This window comes from Colletotrichum siamense, assembly GCF_013390195.1.
Source record: "Colletotrichum siamense strain Cg363 chromosome Unknown KSG_Cg363_contig03, whole genome shotgun sequence".
NCBI classification, from domain to species: Eukaryota; Fungi; Ascomycota; class Sordariomycetes; order Glomerellales; family Glomerellaceae; genus Colletotrichum; species Colletotrichum siamense.
In genome coordinates, this window is record NW_023501016.1 from 3538795 (window position 1) to 3557222 (window position 18428).

An 18428-nucleotide genomic window follows, 5' to 3' on the forward strand; every position below is an offset into this window, starting at 1 on the left:
ATGTAAACCACACACGATGCAAACCAGTAGGGACACCATCGCACCCGATACTGAAAAGTCGTGTTCCATTACGAGAGATCCATATTGTCCCACTGAAAGTCATCGCCAGTATCGAGACCACTGAAGAGGTCATTGTCCCCAAGGTCAAGACCACCCCCAGCATTGGAAGGTCCACCCAAGCCCATATCGCCAGCCATACTCAAGTCGAGGCTGACGTTATCTACGGACATGCCATCTCCGGCAACAACATTCGCAGTTGCAGCTGCCATGGCATCGTCGAGAGAGCCCGTACCTCCATCTAAGCCCAGGCCAAGATCGTTTTGCAGCATGGTATCTGCCTGAATGGCTGCGGCCTGAGCGACGACCATCTGGGACTCCACCTTGCGATGTAGTCTCACCACGATCTCGGCCAGATTCATATCTGTCTTCTGCAGTCTTTTGCAGTTCTCGGCATCCGATTTCAGAACTTCCCGCATCGTCAGCTTCTTCTGGATAGGCGCCGGCATGTTTCCCGAGTTATCCATGAAGTTGAGGGCGTTTGCCCAAGGACTGTCGTTCGCGTCAGGGGCGCAAACCAGGTTCGCAGCCACGTCGTAAACGATGCTGCCACTCCCAGCTTCGCTATGTTGTCTAATGTCTTCGTAAATGAGTTGTAGTAGTCGCTTCGCGCCGAGGATGATGAGAGCTACGAGTATTTGACGGTGGGTATACGTAGGAGGCGGCCTATCCATGGCCGGATGTATGCTCCATTGCACGAGACTTTGCAAAGTTTGTCGGAGTGTATTTGCAAAGCCTACGTTTTGATGATTGTGCTGGTGTTGTTGGACACCTGACCAAGCTTCTAGTTCGACGTGGTCCGCCGCCCCTGTCCTTCGGGACAATGGGATGCTGTCCTTTATTGCCCTTAAAAGTGGCTCAATTTCTTGACTTTTCGGGTCTGATCGCTGATATGTCCTCAACGAATGCTCCAAAGGCTTTGCGACGATGTTCATGACAGAGGACAGCATGTCCGATGCCTCCTTTGAAATCGAAGTTGGCTCGAGGACAGACTTCAACACTCTAACGATGGCCTTCTGGCATTCGGACCGTTCAATAAGCAGAGAATTGGAGAGATACGTGATGGCTACAACCAGAGATGGTAGAAGAAATGTGTCGACAAGATCTGACAGTTCAGTTAGCCACAGCAAAGGGGGACCAGCCAGAGTCATTCTTACATTCGACTCCTCCTCTCAAGCTTTCCTCGGACAGATGACCAGTGCTGAAGGCAAGCACAATGTTTTGGAAAAGGGTTGAAACAAGGAGGTAAAAGTCTTGCGGTGGGCACGACGACATGAGCTCGTCTCCTAGCCCACCAGCTTCCGAGTCGAAAAGCCCATGAATCCAGCCGTCGAGATGACCCTTTTGCTGTTCTGACAATTCATCAAACACTCGGCTCTGATGACCTTGGCCGAGCAGTTTCGAGACGAAGGAGTCAGGAGACACGATCCCAAGATCAGATATAGATAAGTTATAGCGATATGCAAAGGCCATGACCAGAAGAAGAATGGACCCAAACTCCTCGTATACGGGCTGATACTCGCCTTGATCCTCATCATACTTCCAGTTGTCCAGAAGATCGCAGAGTGGATGAAGAATTGTGGCCGGCTTTTCAAAAAGCAGCATGACGTCTAGAGACAGGGGTTTTTGGGCCAGTTGACTGCAAAGGAGCTTGAGAGACATTGTCTCCTTATTTCTGCAAAGTTGTCCCAGAACCTGCGTGTGTCAGGAAGACATGATATAATCCACTGCTGACTAGCAAAAACATACCTCAGTCAATGCCTGGCAGACTGCGCCAGCGTTTCCATCTTTCCCATCGAGCTCTCCAATGAGGGCCTGCATGCGCTCAGGATCCGCGAGGCATTCTGCAACCAGATTGTCCTTCACGTACCTTCCACCTGCCGGAAGGTTTTGATAAGGTGTCTCGCCCAGGAGGCCCTCAATACTGCTCTCTCGCACTAGACCATGGAGACAGCACGCCCAGCAGAACTCTTCTCGAACGGAGTCGGTGAAAGGGTTGTTGCTCCTGGACTCATCAAACATAGATGAAAGTGTGGGAAAGGTATTTGTGTCTACGCGGCCCAGCGCTTCTGTGATGCAAAACTCCGCCGTCAGAGGAGGGTACATATGTTTGCTCAAGTTTTCAATAAGAAGAGGCAGCTTGTTCATGAGAAATGAACGAAGGAGAGGAGCAGCTGAGTTGCCTTCATTTCGAGAAACAGCATTGGCCAACACATCGAACGAGGCTAATATGAGGTCAATAGTGGTTGTCTGTACGTCTCCCTAAGACTCGCAGCGTTAGCACTTGCGCATGACATAGTGCCATCTTGCATTACCTGATATCTGTTGTTCAGATAGTTGAAGATGGACATATCGTCGATCAGTGGCCGTCCAACGAGCTACAATAAAGATGATTGTCAGCATCTTCACTGTTAACAGCGACCATGTACTAACCGCAGCATTCAGATATATATATAGGCCCGCTCTCGAGTTAACGATTGGCAGTTCGGAAATGACGAAGTTTTCAAGTGCTACAGAGGAATCAAAGAGGTCTTCTATCTCGACATTTGATGTGTTCTTCTGCTCATCAACAGGCTCAAACGCTGCTAGCGTGCTTGTACGAAACATGTCCAGACGAGTTGCTATAGGTCCGGCGTTCTGCATGATCGTAGGCACGAAGTTCGCTAGACTCTCGGACAGGGCCTTCCTGGTGTCTTTATACCAGTCAGTCGAATTCCTAGGGGCACAGATTCCGGCTATGCTTACTTTTCGCCTCGGGGCTTCCAAAAGCCTTCATTACTGTGTGATTTTCGCATACTCCAAGGAGCAAGGCTACAAAGGCAGCTCGCGCCGACTCCATTTCTTCCCTCGCCTGGCTGTTTTGCAGCTGGCCCATGACGTCGACCGTGAAGGCCGTGGCGGCGTCGGTGAACAGAGCAATCCAACTGGCCATAATCTTGGCGATTGCAAGGCCAGTCTCGGTATTCGGTATCGCTGTACCTTGAGCTACAGACTTCGTAAGTCTATAGAACATGACTTCCTCTGCCGAGTACGAGCTCGCCCATCGCAGGGTCTGAGATGTAGGATTGCCGCCATTCGAAGCTTGCGCAGCTTCTCTAGAGTGCGCACGCGAAGTAGAGTACTTATATAGAGCCTCTAAGATAGAAGGCGTGTCGATGTAGTTGAGGTCAGACAGTACTTGGAGGAAGCGTGGGACTCGAGGATCGAGGCTCTCATGGTTGTGAGGCTGGGGCCGCAGGAACAGATCGGCAACGACGGAGGGAGGAAGCGGGTGTTTCGCCTGAAGGAACGGGACGTATGATTCGAATTTATCGGGATCCAGACGAGTTGCAAGACTCATGGCAATGAACTCGTTCCACTGCTTCAGCGCGGCGCGCTGGACGCCTCGGATTACGCGACCGTCCATCGTGCAACTCGGCTGTCGCTAGGTGCCGGGCGCATCAAGTGCTGCTGGTTGGCGTCGCCTCGAATGCGCGAATACGCATGCTACGGAGCTCGCGTTGAGTACTGTCGTGGGTGGGAGAAGAATTAGAAGCGGGTTTGGCGATGAGGCAGGGCTGAGCGCAAATGTACCTTGGGATTGCCAATGTTGGTGTACCTGTAATGCATAGGCAGTAGGAGTAGCAGCCGTGCACCTTTTTGCGGGATCCCGAGGTTGGGTTCAATGAGGACGGCGCTTCAGTGGCGGGGCGTTCGCAAGCCCACCCCTGCACCTCAAATCGCAGCACATTCCTACAGGTAGGTTTATGCATAGTACGATAATGGCAATCATCCTACGTTCATCGCATTTCAGGATGCATCTATTGCCGTTTCACGCAAAGTTGTGTGTCTAATTACTACGCACCGCCTAGCAGATTTCCCTGTCAAAGTCACCATTCACTTTGCATCACCAAAGGGGTCACTAGGAACGCATGTAACGTGCACAGTAACACTTTCACTGTCGATTGAATTGACATTGATTCCGCTGTGCGGATTGCTTGCTACGAACGCTATGAGCCAGATGCCACTTGGCCCCGGCAGCAAGTCGTGCAGCCCAAACTCCTCGTCCCGAGTTGAGATGCACTAGCACCATTCAACCCGTCTCTTGTACCGCCATCCATCCGCGGTCGTCGCCGCTGGCGTCGTGGCCAACTCCCGCGTGGTGTACAAGTCCGCCTCAATGGCCACATGTGGCGTTGTGGGCCAGTCAGACTCCGGCCTGGAGCTTTAAGCTATCAGGTCTGTCACCCGTGTCTGCTGGGCCTCGTCCTTCGGCCTATATCCGCGTTCTTCTCTCTTCCTCTCGCCTTCTTCCTCTTTCTCAGGCTGGAGCTTTGAAGCTACCAAAGGGCCTGTCATCTCTCAACTGGGAACGTCTTCCAATCATTTCCATCAAGCCATATTAGAGAACGCCGATTGCAGGTGTGTTGTGTGTAGGTGGGGGAAAAGGTGTTTGACTGCCAGTCCAGCAATAAATGTAATGCGCCGCTGGCAGAAAGGGGTGTGGGTGAGTGACAGATAGTGCTGGGGGCTGGGGGGTGTGGGGTGCTGATTTGGGTCGAATCCAAAGGCAAGTTGCTGAAGCAGCAAAAGCACATCGGGTTGCGCTAACAATCTGGAGTTTTACATGTCCATCGAATCGCCGCCGTTAGCGAAGCTGAAGCCGCCTTGTTGGGGAGCAGCGTTGGCGCCGAAACCGAACGTGCCGTTAGGACCGGCCGTCTGAGCCATGCCCTCGTCCGCATTCTCCTCCTCGTCCGAAAAGTACTTCTCAATAATGTTGTAGGCCTTCATGTAGATTTCCTCGTTGGCGTTGGTCTGGCACTCGTGAATCTTCTCCATGCCACCGCACTCCTCGATGAACAAGGCGTAACGGTTGATCGAGTCAGGACCTTCACCAGCAGCCTGCTTGTCGAGGTCGCCGACCTTAAGGATGTTCTCCAATCCATCCAAAGCGACTTGAATGATCTTGTTGTCAGGGCAGGCAAGAAGGTCGCACAACGGCTTGATGCAGCCCTGAGAAACCAAGTATCTGATCTGCTCCGGCTTCTGCAGACCACCCGATGTCGCGTTGCTGATCGCCCAGCATGCTTCCTTGCGGGTCTTCAAGTCACCGTTAGACAATAGGTGAATAAGAGGCGGAATGATGTTGGCATCGATGACCGACTGAATCTGAGCGGAGTTACCGGCGGTGATGTTGGAAATCGTCCAGCAGGCCTCCTTGCGGATACCATCCTTGTTGGAGCTAAGCAACGAAAGGAGGCACGGCAGGGCACCGCAGTTAATGATCACTTGCGTCTGGACGTCGTCACCGGTGACGATGTTGCCCACGGAACGGAGAGCGGGCGTCTGTACAGAGGTAGAAGCGTGCATCAGAAGCTCAACGAGTCGACGGGGAATGCCTGCTTCGATCACAGCCTGAATCTTGTCGTTGGACCCATCGGAGAGGTAGGAAATAGCCCAGCAGGCGTCGATGAGAACCTCGTCGTCAAGGGAGTAGACGAGCTTAGAAAGAACGGGCAGGGCGGGAGCAATCTGGGAATTACGTCAGCAAAGCAACGGGACGGGAGGATGAGTGCCAGGCTACGTACGGTGTTCCAGTCGGGCTGAGGAGTCTTGCCACGGCAAAAGTTGCTCAGAGTCCAAGTGGCGTTGCGCAACATGCTAAGCTTACGGCTATCGCCGAGCAGGGCCAGCAGAGGCTTCAAAGCGCCACAGCTAAGGACATAGTCGCGGCAGTGAGGACTATCGCCGGCAATGTTGCCGAGAGCCCAAACGGCCTGTTCCCGTACATCCGGCTCGGGGCTGGCCAACAGCTCAACGAAGATGGGGACCGCACCGGCCTCAATAACGACCTGGGTTTGCGTAGCAGAGCCGGAAGCAATGTTGGTCAAGGCCCAGGCAGCCTCGAACTGAACCAGGGTATGGGGGGAGCGCAGGAACTCGACGAAACGGCTGACGACACCAGTCTTGATGACTTCCTCGATTGGGGGGTTGCGCTCCTTGGACAGCAACTTTCGGAACTTTGTCGTTGCTTGGATCTGGAGATCGATCTGGTCGGAGAAGACACCGTTGACCATCTGAGGAAGGTCCTCGTTCAACTGCAAATAGTTAGCATCTTGTGCTTGGTGACTAGTAGCAATGTTTCTGATCTGTGCGAGTTGATGAATGCCAGTCGTCGTGAACCTCACGCAAGTCGTTTGGCGCGGGGCTTCAGGTCTAGTGGGAGAGGACCGTCCCGACTCGCGCAAAGGTCAAGTGGGGCAGAGGCAAGGCGCCCTGGCAACAGAGGGGGAAAATAAGACGAAGGGTGCGGCAGTATTGGTGGGGTTCAAACAAAGAGACGACGACAGCGACGATGCCATCGCAAAAACGCGAGAAAGGAATCAAGACTGACCTGGGACTCTGTGGGAGCGGTATCATCGTCGCTGTCTGGAGCAGCTCCGAGGGAAGCGCCGGGTCTGTTCTCGCCCGTTCCGATACCACGGCGCTTGGCCAAGTTCTCCTCTCTCTTGGCCTTGCGAATCTCGACCTGCTGCTCCTCTCTGCGGCGACGGAGCTCCTCAGGCTTGAAGGTGCTCTTCGCCTTGAAATTGGTGCGGCGATGCTCGGGGATGTACCGATCAGCCATGGTGGTTGTTGAGATGGATGCTGATTCTGGTAGTGATTGTTTTTGGGCCGCCCGTCAGGAGGGGGGAAGGTAGCGGTTGACTGCTTTGAGCAGGCGAAAGGAAGAAACCGTCTCTATTGACAGATGCTGACTTGGTCGTCTGGCGCAGGAATGTGGGAAGGCTCTCTCGTGTGTAAACACTGGAAACGCCGAGTTCGGTGTCAGAACGCGGGAAGAAAAGATGTTGCAGATGGAGGGGTGGGAAATTTATGCCACTGATGATGGGGGGAAGGAGAAGTCGGGGAGGATGAAGCGAGAGAGCGGGTCGACGAAAGAAAAGTGCAGGGCCTTTCGCCAAATCCAGGCAAGCCCGCTAAGGCTGTGTACGTACACTTGACATGTGGCATGCTTGAGGGTAAGAGCTTACCTAAGGTACCCGGTACGGCTTCTGAGGCCGCAAGCGAACACTGAAGTCTTTTTTTTTTTTTTTTTTTTTTTCCTCTTTCTCCTCCTGTTAGGTGAGCAGGCACACTGTACAATGGCGGGCTTTGGCTCTCCAGATGCTTCTCACTAGCTGAGTCAGGGGAGGCAGTTCAATTGGATAGGTACCTTAGTAAGACGAGTTGCTCTGTAAGAGATTGTGACCCCACAATGGCGCTGCCTCTCTTTGCTTAGCCTGGTTTCCTAGGGGATTATGTCATGAAATGCTATGCAGGTACTTCTTTCCACATCACCTCTGGAGGTCAATGACGGACTTACCCTCCCAGACTAAGTAAGACGCTGAGGACGGTTGGCTTTCAGGCCTCAAAGGTGCCCGTTGTCTACTATGCACTACTTGTTTCTCAAGATAATGATTGACAGCTTTGCCCTTCAAGGTTCCGCGTGCCTTGATGCGTCTGCTTCATCTTTGCATTTGACGCATTGTCCGTTGTTCTATATCTGTTCTGGAAGAGAGACCTACTTGAAAGCGGAGGAAAAGACATGAGCGTAACTGCGAACTTTTGGGTAATTCCATTGCTTCCATTACACGCACAGGCCAGGCTGGGTGGCTGTGGCAAGAGCAAGTAAGTGCACCTTCCACCAGCGAAGCACATGGTCTCGCGAAGTGACATCCAATTTGGTGGGGTACCTCAGCGCGTCTCACAGGCCCTCAAGCCACCGACACGCGTCTAGAGGAAGTCAACGACCGAACCACTACACAAAACACCATCCTGGTCCTTACAACAGGCGTTCGTCGTCATCGGCGATGACGATACTGGGCCACCGCCAATAATCAACTTATCTTGTTCGAACGATTCTGTCTCCTCTGTGTTTCCTACCTCACCTCTCTAGAACAGCCGACATGGCCGACACAAATGCCGACATGGACCTTCCTAAGGGCTTCACTGCGCTGGCAGACTTCATGGAGGAAGGACAGATCATGCCTTGGACTTTCGTCGACGTGATCGGTGTCGTCAAAGACTTCCGGGCCCCAATGAAAACAAGAAATGAGGGTATGTTTTCGACCTATTTCCCAGTCAAACTGCTTTGGGCAGCCTGACACAAAATCAGATATGAAGTGCGTGCTTCGCCTGATTGATATTTCGATCCAGGACCAGGTGACTTGGGATGTTGAGTTGAACATTTTCCGCATACAAGAAAAAGACATACCTATATGCGGTCCTGGAGATATTGTTGTTGTCTACCAAGCCAAGGTGCGTGCTTCCACCTGAGGTTCTTTATCCGTGGTGGCTGACATCGATTCCCAGGTTCAAAAGCACTCCGGATCGCTCTCTCTTTTGACGAACAGGGCATCGACTGCCATTCATGTATATCCCGCGTCCAAGATTCCCCCGTATCCTCAGCCGGCCTCTCAACCCCTAAAGCCATCTATGAAGGATGCTGGTCAAAAGTCGAAGCCTGGCGCCGAGAAGTATGTGTCCTGGCTGCGTCAGAACATCAAGGCAGAATGCATTCCGGATGCTGAAGTCTTCGCAACTCGTGTGGCGCAATCAATCAAGGGGAAGAAGCAAAAGCTTTGCGAACTTCAAGAAGTCAGGGATGGCACTTTCCGTGACCTGATCGTCCAAGTTGTCAAAGAACCATTTGATTCTGGTGACAAGGTCACGCTGTATGTGTCTGACTACACCGAGAATACGTCCTTCTATAATCACGCTTGGAATGGTCAGACGCAGGATGGAGGGAGAGACGGAGATCCCTACGGCTACACTGCGGGAAAGGCAGGCATTCCTAATGCGCAGGTCGATTGGGCAGGTCCCTTTGGCAAAAGGTGCATACAGATAACTTGCTACGAGCCACACGCATCGCTTATCCGCTCTCAAGTTAAGTGCGGCGATTGGGTTCATCTTTTGAACATCCAGATCAAATTTGGAAACAACGGACTGAACTTGGAAGGCTTCCTCCGTCAAGACCGCACCGACTTCGCCAGAAAAATTTCCATAGAGGTTCTTGATCCACAAGAGGACCCGGAAAATGTCCATCCTGCCCTCAAGAACGCGATCCGGAGAAAACGCAATTACGAAAAAGAGTTCAAGGCTCAAAAAAAGGAGATCGATTCGGTCATTGGGAGGACGAGTAAAAAGCGGTCTGCACCTGATCAAGCAGAGAAACCTTTGAACTCAAAGCAGAGACGAGCGCTTCAACGGGCGCAGTTGGCCGAGAAGGCAAAGGGGGACGAGAAACCTGCATTGCCAGCTGCAGCTCCTCTCCCTGACCTTAACCCCTTAGGTAACCGAGCTCGACTTTTTCTTATGTGTTTATTGCAAGCTAACAGAAATCAAGTGACCTGCGAGCATCACGACAAACCGACGAGTCTCATACCTGATATTCTGGAGCCGGCGACCTATGAAGCCACAGTGCAAGGCTCCACCGTTATTGTCAAACTGCCTTTCACAGTTGCCCAATACCGTGCCAATGTGCGCGTGATTGACTTCCACCCTCCAAGACTCGAAGACTTCGCTTCCGGCCGCAAAAGAACAGAATACGACATATTGTCTGATAATTCAGACTCCGAGTCAGACTCGAATTCAGAAGAGGAAGATGGAGGGACTCTAGACAACTTCGTCGGCGAGCGCGTCTGGGAGTGGCGCTTTGCTCTACGCCTCCAAGAAGCGACATTCACGACGGCTGGCAAGAAGCACAGCCCAGGCACAAAGAACAACACCTTCTGGGTTCTGGTCGACAACCTCGAAGCTCAGCTTCTAACGGGCCTTGACGCCTGCAATCTTCGCACTGACCCTGATGAGCTATTCAAGCTGCGCGAGAAGATGTTCATTCTCTGGGGTGATCTTGAAGAGAAGAAATCCAAGGCGCTCATTGATGCCGGTAATAAGAAAAAGACCAAGGCAAGCAACAAGACCCCCAGCGATCGACCACCGTTGGATAGCTCCGACGCTGAGATGATCGACAAGCCGTCTGGGAAGGGGGCTACCGACAAAACTGTTTCCAACCGGCCCTTTACTTGCTGCGTGCGTCAGTATGGTGTGCAGGTAAAGGAGCCCAACGAAACGAAAGCAGACGCGGGATTTGGCAAGCGATGGGAACGGGTGTTTGGACTTTTTGGGACCAAGATATGTGGTGGATAATGGAACGGAACGGGAATGAAACGGGACCATGGATACTCACTCAAGGATATATGGCGTAGGGATAAATTGGGCAGGTTGAGACTACGACTAATGACTGTTGGCATCGTATTGGAGCACATCGAGAGGGCCCGAGGGGTGATGTCTTGTTTACAATGAAATCGTGTCGAATTAGCTACTAGGAGAGCTAACCATCTTTTCATCCTTCCAACGCCGCAAAGCCAGTAGAGTGAGCCATCCTAGTGGGCGCCTTAGTTCGCCGTCGCAGCCTAAACATTATCCTCCCCCCATAGGAGCGATGCTAAGACTGCCCACAACATCGTCAACCGAGGCACGAAGTCCGCATCAACAGGACACGGGAGACGGCTGGTAGAAGTCCCAGACACCGTACGTGGGCAGAGCACAGAAACAAAATGATAAACAGGTTGAAAGCCCGGCTAGTCACCCAATACATCGTCGTCATCGGCATCATTATTAGCTGGAGCTTCCTCTGGCTCCGGCTCTTCCTCTTCCTCTTCCTCCTCCAGTAGTTCGCGCCGGCGTAGGTCTTCTCTTGAACCCTCTTCCGGCTCTGGCTCGGGCTCCTCAAGCCCGTCCTCTTCTTCTTCATCTTCGACGACAACTTCCTCACTCCGCGCTGGCTTCTTGGATGCTGGCTTCGCCACGATAGTCTTTGCCCGTTGAGCCTGCTTCTTGCCGTAAAGATGTTCTCGGACTTTGTTCTCGTCAAGGAAAGCAACGACTTCGCTAAAATTTTTCCCCAGCCGGGTCTGGTTTCGAAGGAGCCGCTTGCGAAGTTTTCCGGCATGGGGACCTGACTGGTCCAGGACCTTTTGCACGACAGCCAAGACGTACTTGGCTGCCAACTCGCAAAGAGCCTTCTCGGACTTGAGTTCCAGAGCGAGACGCTCTTCAAAGCTAAGAGTCTCATCGTCGTCTTCCTCATCGTCAGAATCATCATCATCCATGGGCTCCTCGTCATCCGCCGGCTCGTTGAGCGTCTTCTTCGTTCTCTTCGCGTAGCTCTTCTCGATACCGTCGTAGATGGAGATGAGCTCCGGTAAGAGCCTCGGCTCAAGTTCACGCATGAGGCCCGCAAGCTTCCTATACGTCGCGGTGCCGCGAGTGGGCTCAACAAAGTTGCGCAGAGTGCCGAAAAGAACATGAACGTCGCATAGGGCGCCAGCGGCAAAAAGACGAGTGTCATCAATGACGGCTCGCGACGAAAGAGTCTTGATCAAGTTGGTATCGTACTTTTTGCGCAAGACGGATAACTCATCCACGACAGCATCGGAGATCTCGGCACCGCTGTGAATGACTTTTTCGAGGCTCTTTACCTTCCACATGAAGTAGAACTGGGTAGCTTTAATCGCAAAGGACGCGACCTCGTCTTCCAAGTCGTCCAATTCCTCGTTAGGGTCATCGAACGTGCCGCGGTTGGCGATGTTGATCAGGATCTCGATCGACGACGACATGGAATCGGCCGCCCGACCTTCGGCCTCCAGGATCTCGACAGGGTCAGAGATGCGAGCAAGCTCACTAATCTTCATGAGAACAGTAGACAGCGCTGTGAGATGCTCTGCCTCAAGATTGCCTCTGATGGAAAGCTCACATGTCTTGTCGAAGCCACGTATAGTTGTAATGACATTCTCCCATAGCACAGCAAGCTTTCCATCAGTGAGTTCCTCAAGCTCTTCATATTGTCGAGAATGAAGAAGAGCAGCAGCCGCTTCGGCAATGACTCTCTTATCATCGTGTCTGTTGAATTGAGTGCTGATCTCATCCAGCAGCTTCTCGTATTTTGTCGAATCCTGCCGCAGTGTTTGGAAAACCTCGAGGTCGAGAAAGTGCTCCATTCTGAGAACAATAGTCGCCGTGGCAGGATCAGCTCCGAACTTGTTGAGAAGTTGAGGGATGGCCGTCGCGAGATCCAGAGCAGTGTCCTCTTGTGCCTCGGCGACTTCGGAGCGTCCGCCCCTCTTCCTAGCCTTTTCAGCTTCTGCCGACTGTAACAAGGACATTTTTACTGCAGAAGCGAGAACCTCCAGAAGAATGGCCTCCTCAGAACCCACAGGACCAACAGCTTTCTTAAAGGCCGTTTCCGTAGAGGCACTCTTGGATCTCGACTTGGAACTGACGGTATGATCGTAAAGCAGATAGCCGGACAGGACTTCCCACTCCTTGACGAACGGAACCTTGTCGAAGAGCACCTGAGCAGCGAGTGATATCCTAGTATCAGGCACGCTTGCTTGAAGAACGTCGGCGGCTACGGCTAAACCTTGAGGGTTCGCGTCTTGCTGTTCACCCTCAAGCTGTTCGTCGTATGCCGCAAGTGTCTCTGCCAAGCACTTGATATTGACCCACGTGCTGCGAGGCGAGTCGTAGTCGTCCTCTTCAATCTCGCCGAAAACTTCATCCAGCGCATCCTGGCCGCCGAGTTCCTCCAATTTGGTAGTGATGAAGTCTTCAACGCAAGACACGAAGAAGCTCACTACTGATTTACGAATTCGGATATCGCTGTCGTATATCAACTTGCCAATGGTATCCATTTCTTCCGGTTCGAGCATTCCGGCATCCCGGAGAACATTAATGACGCTCACGGCTGCCACGCGCACGGAAACCTCAGCGTCCTTCGTCGCGATTTCAATGAGGCGAGGGCGGAATCGGTCAATGAAGTGACCAAGTTGTGAGATACCACGTCTGAAAATACGTGCAAGTTGTCTCAAGACTTCCTGTCGCGTTGAAGCAACCGTGTCAGAAAGCATCCATCCCAGGTAACGAAGGTATTCCGGCTGCATGAAGACTGTGGGAAGACCCAGGATCCAGGATCCAAGTGCTTCGACACATTCTGTCCGGATACGTGGATCAATATCTCGGTATCTGTGGATAAACGTGGTATCGAAGAAGTCCTTGATATGGTGGCCGCACAACTCTCTGTTGTTGTTGGCCTCGTCAAGGCTGTGCTGCATTTCTGCAAGCTTTGCCTTGTTCTTGCCTCTCTTGGCTTGAGCAACCTGCTGTTCAATTGCCGTGATGCGCGCATCAAGGGTTGTAGCGACCTCGATCAGCCCGTACACCAGGGAGAGAATGACTGTAGTAGCTGTGTGACGGTAGGGACGAAGCGACGAAGTTGACATGGATGCTATCCAGCGCACGAGGTTCTCCATCAGAGTCTGGTCGTTGTAGAGGACATCTGTATCGTGAACACTGCGGACGACAGATTTAAAAAAGCCTGTGAGAAGGTCACGGAAGGCTTTGGTATTCTTTGCCCTGGAGATGAGGGGATATTCTGTGACTTGTTCCTTCACGATGTCAGCAAAAGAGTTGACCAACAAGACAAATCGGACAGGGTGATAGCAGCTTACCTCCTGGAAAAGATCTTGAAGCTCAGTAAGACGAGCTTGACAGTTGTCAGGGTCGCGAACATCGTCCTCAGTGATCTCGAGGTCGCAGCCAGATGCTTGCAGGACGAGGTTGACGAGTTCGACAATGGCGAGGGCATCATTCCTTTGGTACCTCTCTTGCCATTTATCCGCAACGTGTTCAGAGGGCAAACCAGAGCCAAAGACCTCCGCTGCAGAGGCATGTCAGTGTCAGGTGATGGAAAGCAGAGCTACATTCCAGGGATGCTGCATACCATATAGGCCACTGCCTTCCTTGTCGACGGCAGCGATTCTGACCGTCTTCTTGGGACGTGATGGCAGGCTCGCGGAGTGACCAGATGGGCCTACACCATTGGTCTTTGGCTTCTTAGTGGCGGGTTTCTTTACGCGGTTTCCTTGTGCAGCAGCAGATCGCTTCTTGGGCCTAGGGCGGGGACGTTCGTCGGCGCTGTCGCCATCGGTCATCGTGGCATCGGACAGGGGCTCGTTATCGTCATTTTCTTCGTCGTCCTCATCGTGATCGGGGCCTCTCTTGCGCTTTGGTGCGGTCACAGGCTCTGGGCTGAACTTCTCGGGGGCTCGCACGACGCGTCCGGACCGGCGACGCGACGAGGACTCGGGCTCGGGAGATGCTGTCGCGCTTTCCATGTTGTCGCGCGTTTGCGAAATGATTGCTGGAGCGTGTAAATGATCGCAGCAGTCGCGACAATTATTTCGCGCCGATGAGCGAAGGGTCGGGGAGGTGGCGCATACAAGGGAAAATGTCGCGTTCAGGCAATGCGTGTCGGTTGAAGATGTTTAGGCAATAGTTCTCCAAATTCGCGGGTGGGAGAACTGTGGATCGAGCAGCTGCGGTACTGTGCGTGTCATATCAAGTGGGAGCATGGACACTGTGACAGCCCCTGGGGAACATTGCCTCAGAGGTGCCATTAGGTACGTACTCACCCTAACCCTGCTGTCACGTCTTGGATGCGCCTGCGACTCTGTTTCCGCAATTAAAACCGAATGCGCCATGAGTGCGGCTGGATGCGAGAGAACATCATGGAACTCGTTTAGATGCCATGAGTATGGTGACTCTAATGCTCAATGGTTGGGGAGGCAATGGCTTGCAGCAGATGCACAGTACAGAGAAATGAAAGTATGAGACTCGACTCACAGCATTTTAACAAGACGCAGGGGTCAGGGTGACGGCAACTGCACAGTACGTGCTCCGCAACTTGACTTTTCAATGCCACTAAGATAGATAGATACCAGGCAAAGTCTACAAAGTGATAAATGCAAGTCAGTGCAATCCAAAGGCCGGCATCGTAACCTTAGAACCTCCGCGTTTTATAATAGACCTAATAACGGACACTTCAGGTGAGCAACATACTCATTCTTCCCATTGACCAGGCCGATCAATGCTGCTCTGCTGCTTGTTCCGTCGGCTTCTTCTGATGACCTTTGGTAGCCGAAATCGCGTGTGCCTCTTGCATCAACAATGACCTGACGGACTTTTCCTGACAAGCCCCTATATAGCGATCAACGACTTCTACGCCGCAACATTAGCAACCATGGGCTCGCCATTCCCAAAGTCCTCGTCGGCTGCTGGGGAGGGCGAAATCGTTGCTCAGTTATTGCCAAACGGGCTCTCGGGCTTGCAGGCCATGTCATACCAGTATCCACTGAAACTCATCTCCCCCTCCCCAGCGGCCGACCAGAAATGTGTCCTGGTGTTCCTCTTGTCTTACGGCGGCGGACTCGTTGGAGGCGACAGCGTGAACCTGTCTATGCGTGTGCTCCCACATGCGAAGCTCGGTGTTGTCACCCAGGGTCACACCAAGATCTTCAAATCACCGTCTCCTGACGTCGTCACGCGCCAGAAGCTCGAGGTCAACATTGGCGAAGAGGCCGGTCTCTGCCTCCTGCCTGATCCTGTGCAGCCCTTTGACGGAAGCGTATACGAACAAACTCAAATCTTTACAGCAGCACCGACTGCCTCTCTGTGTCTGCTGGATTGGGTGACACAAGGCAGAACGGCGCGAGGCGAGGATTGGAGTTTCGTCAAATGGTCTGGGCGCAACGAGATTTGGTCCTCTTCAGAGACCCCAGGAAGCAAGAAGCGTCTGCTCGTGAGAGACACAGTCATTTTGGACAGGAGCAGCCAGGGCATGGTCGGGAGATCATTGCGAGAATCGATGCATGGCAACGGGTTGTTTGGTACTCTCATCCTTCGCGGCCCGCAAATGCAGTCTGTTGGCAACTTTTTCCTTGACGAGTTTTCAGCACTACCCCGCTTGGGCGCAAGAGATTTCAGGTCTGCAGAGGTGCGCGCGGAAGAGGAAAGCAATCTGAGCGAGGCTGAGTTATGGCGACTGAAGCGCATAGAAATGGAAACGAAGCAGAGCATCTTGTGGTCAGCGGCCAGAGTACGGGGTTGTGTCATTGTCAAGTTTGGAGCGAGCACTGTCGAGGCCGGCCGCTTGTGGATTGGAAGCATGTTATCCCGGGAAGGCAACATTACCAGAATCTTCGGAGACCAAGCGTTGATGTGTGTGAAGTGAAGGTGTATTTATTCAAATATTTAAAACCATCCAGAAATTAATTCAAGATCATTGATTCGAGCTGATCGAGAATAGGTGACATTGGTTGAATGTCCGTCTTCCCGTGCTTCACTACCCCTCCATACCTAGGCACCTACATACCTAGGAACCTGGTAAGCCCACTGTTGTCTTCACTGCGACTGCGACCCGCGCGGGGTGGTTGACTCACCCCACCATGCGTGCAGCACCTCGACTGGAACTTCCCTTAAAAATTACGAGGCGCCCGACTCTTACTTACCTACCTAGTCCCCCACCGCGCTAAGTAATCAACCATCTTTTTTTTTTTTTTTTTTTTTTTCCTTGCTGGAGACATACAGACTTCATTCATGACTTCGACGACCCTACCATAAGACTCGAGGCCGACAATTTCTCTTGTACTATACATATTCATCCACTCATTGTCCTTCTGAGCCACAATCAGCACATAGAGCAGCCAATCACAATGCCCGAGGGTACTACCCCGGCTCGGGGCGCCAGCAGAGCCCGCGGACGAGGAGCCGCCAGAGGCAGAGGAGGCCGCCAAGCTTCTAGTTCTACACCCAGCGGCGACACTCCTGCGCCGCCTTCGAGACCTTCTTCGGCCCTTGAAACCACTTCAGCAACCGTCACACCCTCCAGATCCGAGCCCGCAACGCGGCAACCCACACGAGGTACCTCGGCAGGCAGATTTCGACCCAGAGTCGTCCGCAGAGATGAGGCGTCGCGAGACGTCCTCGCTCGACAAGAGCAGGACAAAGATAATGCGAGGGCCAAGGCAGAGGCTCGCGCTCAAGCTCGTTCCCGCGGTCGCAGTCGGAGAGCTCGAGGAGATGCCATGGGCAGAGGCGGAATGATGGGCCGAACTGCCGTTGCAAGTGGCCCTTTCTCGCAAATACACTTTGAAGGTATGCTTGGATATGGAAAATTCATGGGTAAACGTACTGACTCGGTCGTAGGAGGCTCAAGATCCTCTGGCGGATGGGGAGGTGGCGGCGGCGGTGGTGGTTCTGGCGGTGGATTCTTCGGCGGAGGCGGCCGTGCTAAGAGCGAACGGGGTGCCTTTGGGGAAGCATCTGGTCGTCGCGAAGCTAGAATCAATGCCGATAGACTCGCCGGACACCTGGTTGACCGAGAACCCGATTCCGATGACGAAGCGACGGCAGCCCTGGTGAACTCAAAGCCTGATAACATCTGGCCCATGGGCATCGCGCGAATCGACAAAAAGGAAGAAAAGAAGGTTATTGCGACAACAGCTGAGCTCGAGGCTGCTGAAGACGGCAAGGCGGAAGAAAGTCTCTGGGTCGAAGATGGCCCATGGTCTGGCCCTACGCCCCAGGTCGGCGAGGAGACGAAGGTCTGGCATGCAGCACCCAAAGGTGCGGTTCAGGTCAAGGCAGAGCCGGGAGCCGAGTCAGGTGCTATGGAGGTTGATCTCAGCATCGTCAAGTCAGCAGACACCGAGGCTGAGGAGAAGCCTACACCTGAACCGAAGGTCAAGAAGGCATTGGCTGATCCTGAGGTGGACATGATCGCACAGGACATGCAGCTCCTGCTGAGCGAGTTGGGAACCGTCTCGGACGAGAACTCAAAAGCACCTGAGAATGGCGCTGTGCAAGACAAGGACGGCCGACTCTACCTATTCCAATTCCCCCCTCTCCTTCCGCCACTGCATCCTTCTGCCGCTCCAAAGGTCAAGCCCGAGCCAGACGATGTTGTCATGCTCGATCAGCCGAACGGAGGATCGGTCGATCTCACCAAATCGGATGAAAACATCAAGCCAAAGACGGAAGAAGTCGACAAGAATATTGATCTTACAGATGTTTCTCAGCTCGTCTCGCAAGCTGGCATGATGGGCAAGCTCAAGGTCCGCAAATCAGGCAAAGTCGAGCTGGATTGGGGTGGCCGCACTTTGGAGCTCAGTCCCGCCGCAGGTATGAACTTCTTGACGACGGCGGTGATTGTGGAGGAGTCAGACGAGAAAACGAGGCAGGGAGTTGTTGGCGGTGATAGTATTGGCATGGGCAAGATCATGGGCAGATTCGTTCTCGCTCCGACCTGGGGCGATGAGGAAGACTGGGTTGTCGATCCGGAGGATCTTATTATTCCCGAAGATTCGGGCTGAGGAACATCGATATGAGGATTACACTGCACGCACCGTCGTTGGATGCGGCTAGTTCCGCAAGACATACCTGGTGTAAAGGAAAAGCACGTTGCGTTGATCAGATGTACAGATGTACGGGGGCTACGGGGTGAAAGC

The 18428-nt window shown here is 53.0% G+C and overlaps 6 protein-coding genes across 6 annotated transcripts; 3 read left to right on the forward strand and 3 right to left on the reverse strand.

Annotated features, from left to right (window-relative positions):
- Positions 1 to 68: 68 nt before the first annotated feature.
- Positions 69 to 3463, reverse strand: NUT1 (Mediator of RNA polymerase II transcription subunit 5; the record flags this gene model as incomplete). The annotated part of the gene is made up of 6 exons (XM_036636772.1): positions 69 to 1162; positions 1215 to 1752; positions 1807 to 2319; positions 2373 to 2435; positions 2491 to 2750; positions 2803 to 3463. 6 exons carry the CDS (start codon positions 3461 to 3463, stop codon positions 69 to 71), a joined length of 3129 nt encoding a protein of 1042 aa, XP_036498892.1.
- A 1196-nt stretch (positions 3464 to 4659) lies between these two features.
- kapA (Importin subunit alpha) lies at positions 4660 to 6667 on the reverse strand (the record flags this gene model as incomplete). The annotated part of the gene is made up of 3 exons (XM_036636773.1): positions 4660 to 5571; positions 5628 to 6137; positions 6434 to 6667. 3 exons carry the CDS (start codon positions 6665 to 6667, stop codon positions 4660 to 4662), a joined length of 1656 nt encoding a protein of 551 aa, XP_036498890.1.
- Positions 6668 to 7988: 1321 nt separating this feature from the next.
- Positions 7989 to 10230, forward strand: pot1 (Protection of telomeres protein 1; the record flags this gene model as incomplete). Its single annotated transcript, XM_036636774.1, has 4 exons — positions 7989 to 8139; positions 8198 to 8340; positions 8395 to 9373; positions 9428 to 10230. 4 exons carry the CDS (start codon positions 7989 to 7991, stop codon positions 10228 to 10230), a joined length of 2076 nt encoding a protein of 691 aa, XP_036498240.1.
- A 434-nt stretch (positions 10231 to 10664) lies between these two features.
- Positions 10665 to 14258, reverse strand: psc3 (Cohesin subunit psc3; the record flags this gene model as incomplete). Its single annotated transcript, XM_036636775.1, has 3 exons — positions 10665 to 13529; positions 13593 to 13801; positions 13865 to 14258. 3 exons carry the CDS (start codon positions 14256 to 14258, stop codon positions 10665 to 10667), a joined length of 3468 nt encoding a protein of 1155 aa, XP_036498242.1.
- A 905-nt stretch (positions 14259 to 15163) lies between these two features.
- CGCS363_v004927 (putative urease accessory protein ureD-like) lies at positions 15164 to 16153 on the forward strand (the record flags this gene model as incomplete). The annotated part of the gene is made up of 1 exon (XM_036636776.1): positions 15164 to 16153. The coding sequence occupies one exon, from the start codon at positions 15164 to 15166 to the stop codon at positions 16151 to 16153; it is 990 nt and encodes a 329-aa protein (XP_036498241.1).
- A 481-nt stretch (positions 16154 to 16634) lies between these two features.
- On the forward strand, positions 16635 to 18293 carry CGCS363_v004928 (uncharacterized protein; the record flags this gene model as incomplete). Its single annotated transcript, XM_036636777.1, has 2 exons — positions 16635 to 17076; positions 17128 to 18293. 2 exons carry the CDS (start codon positions 16635 to 16637, stop codon positions 18291 to 18293), a joined length of 1608 nt encoding a protein of 535 aa, XP_036498895.1.
- Between the last annotated feature and the right edge of the window lie 135 nt (positions 18294 to 18428).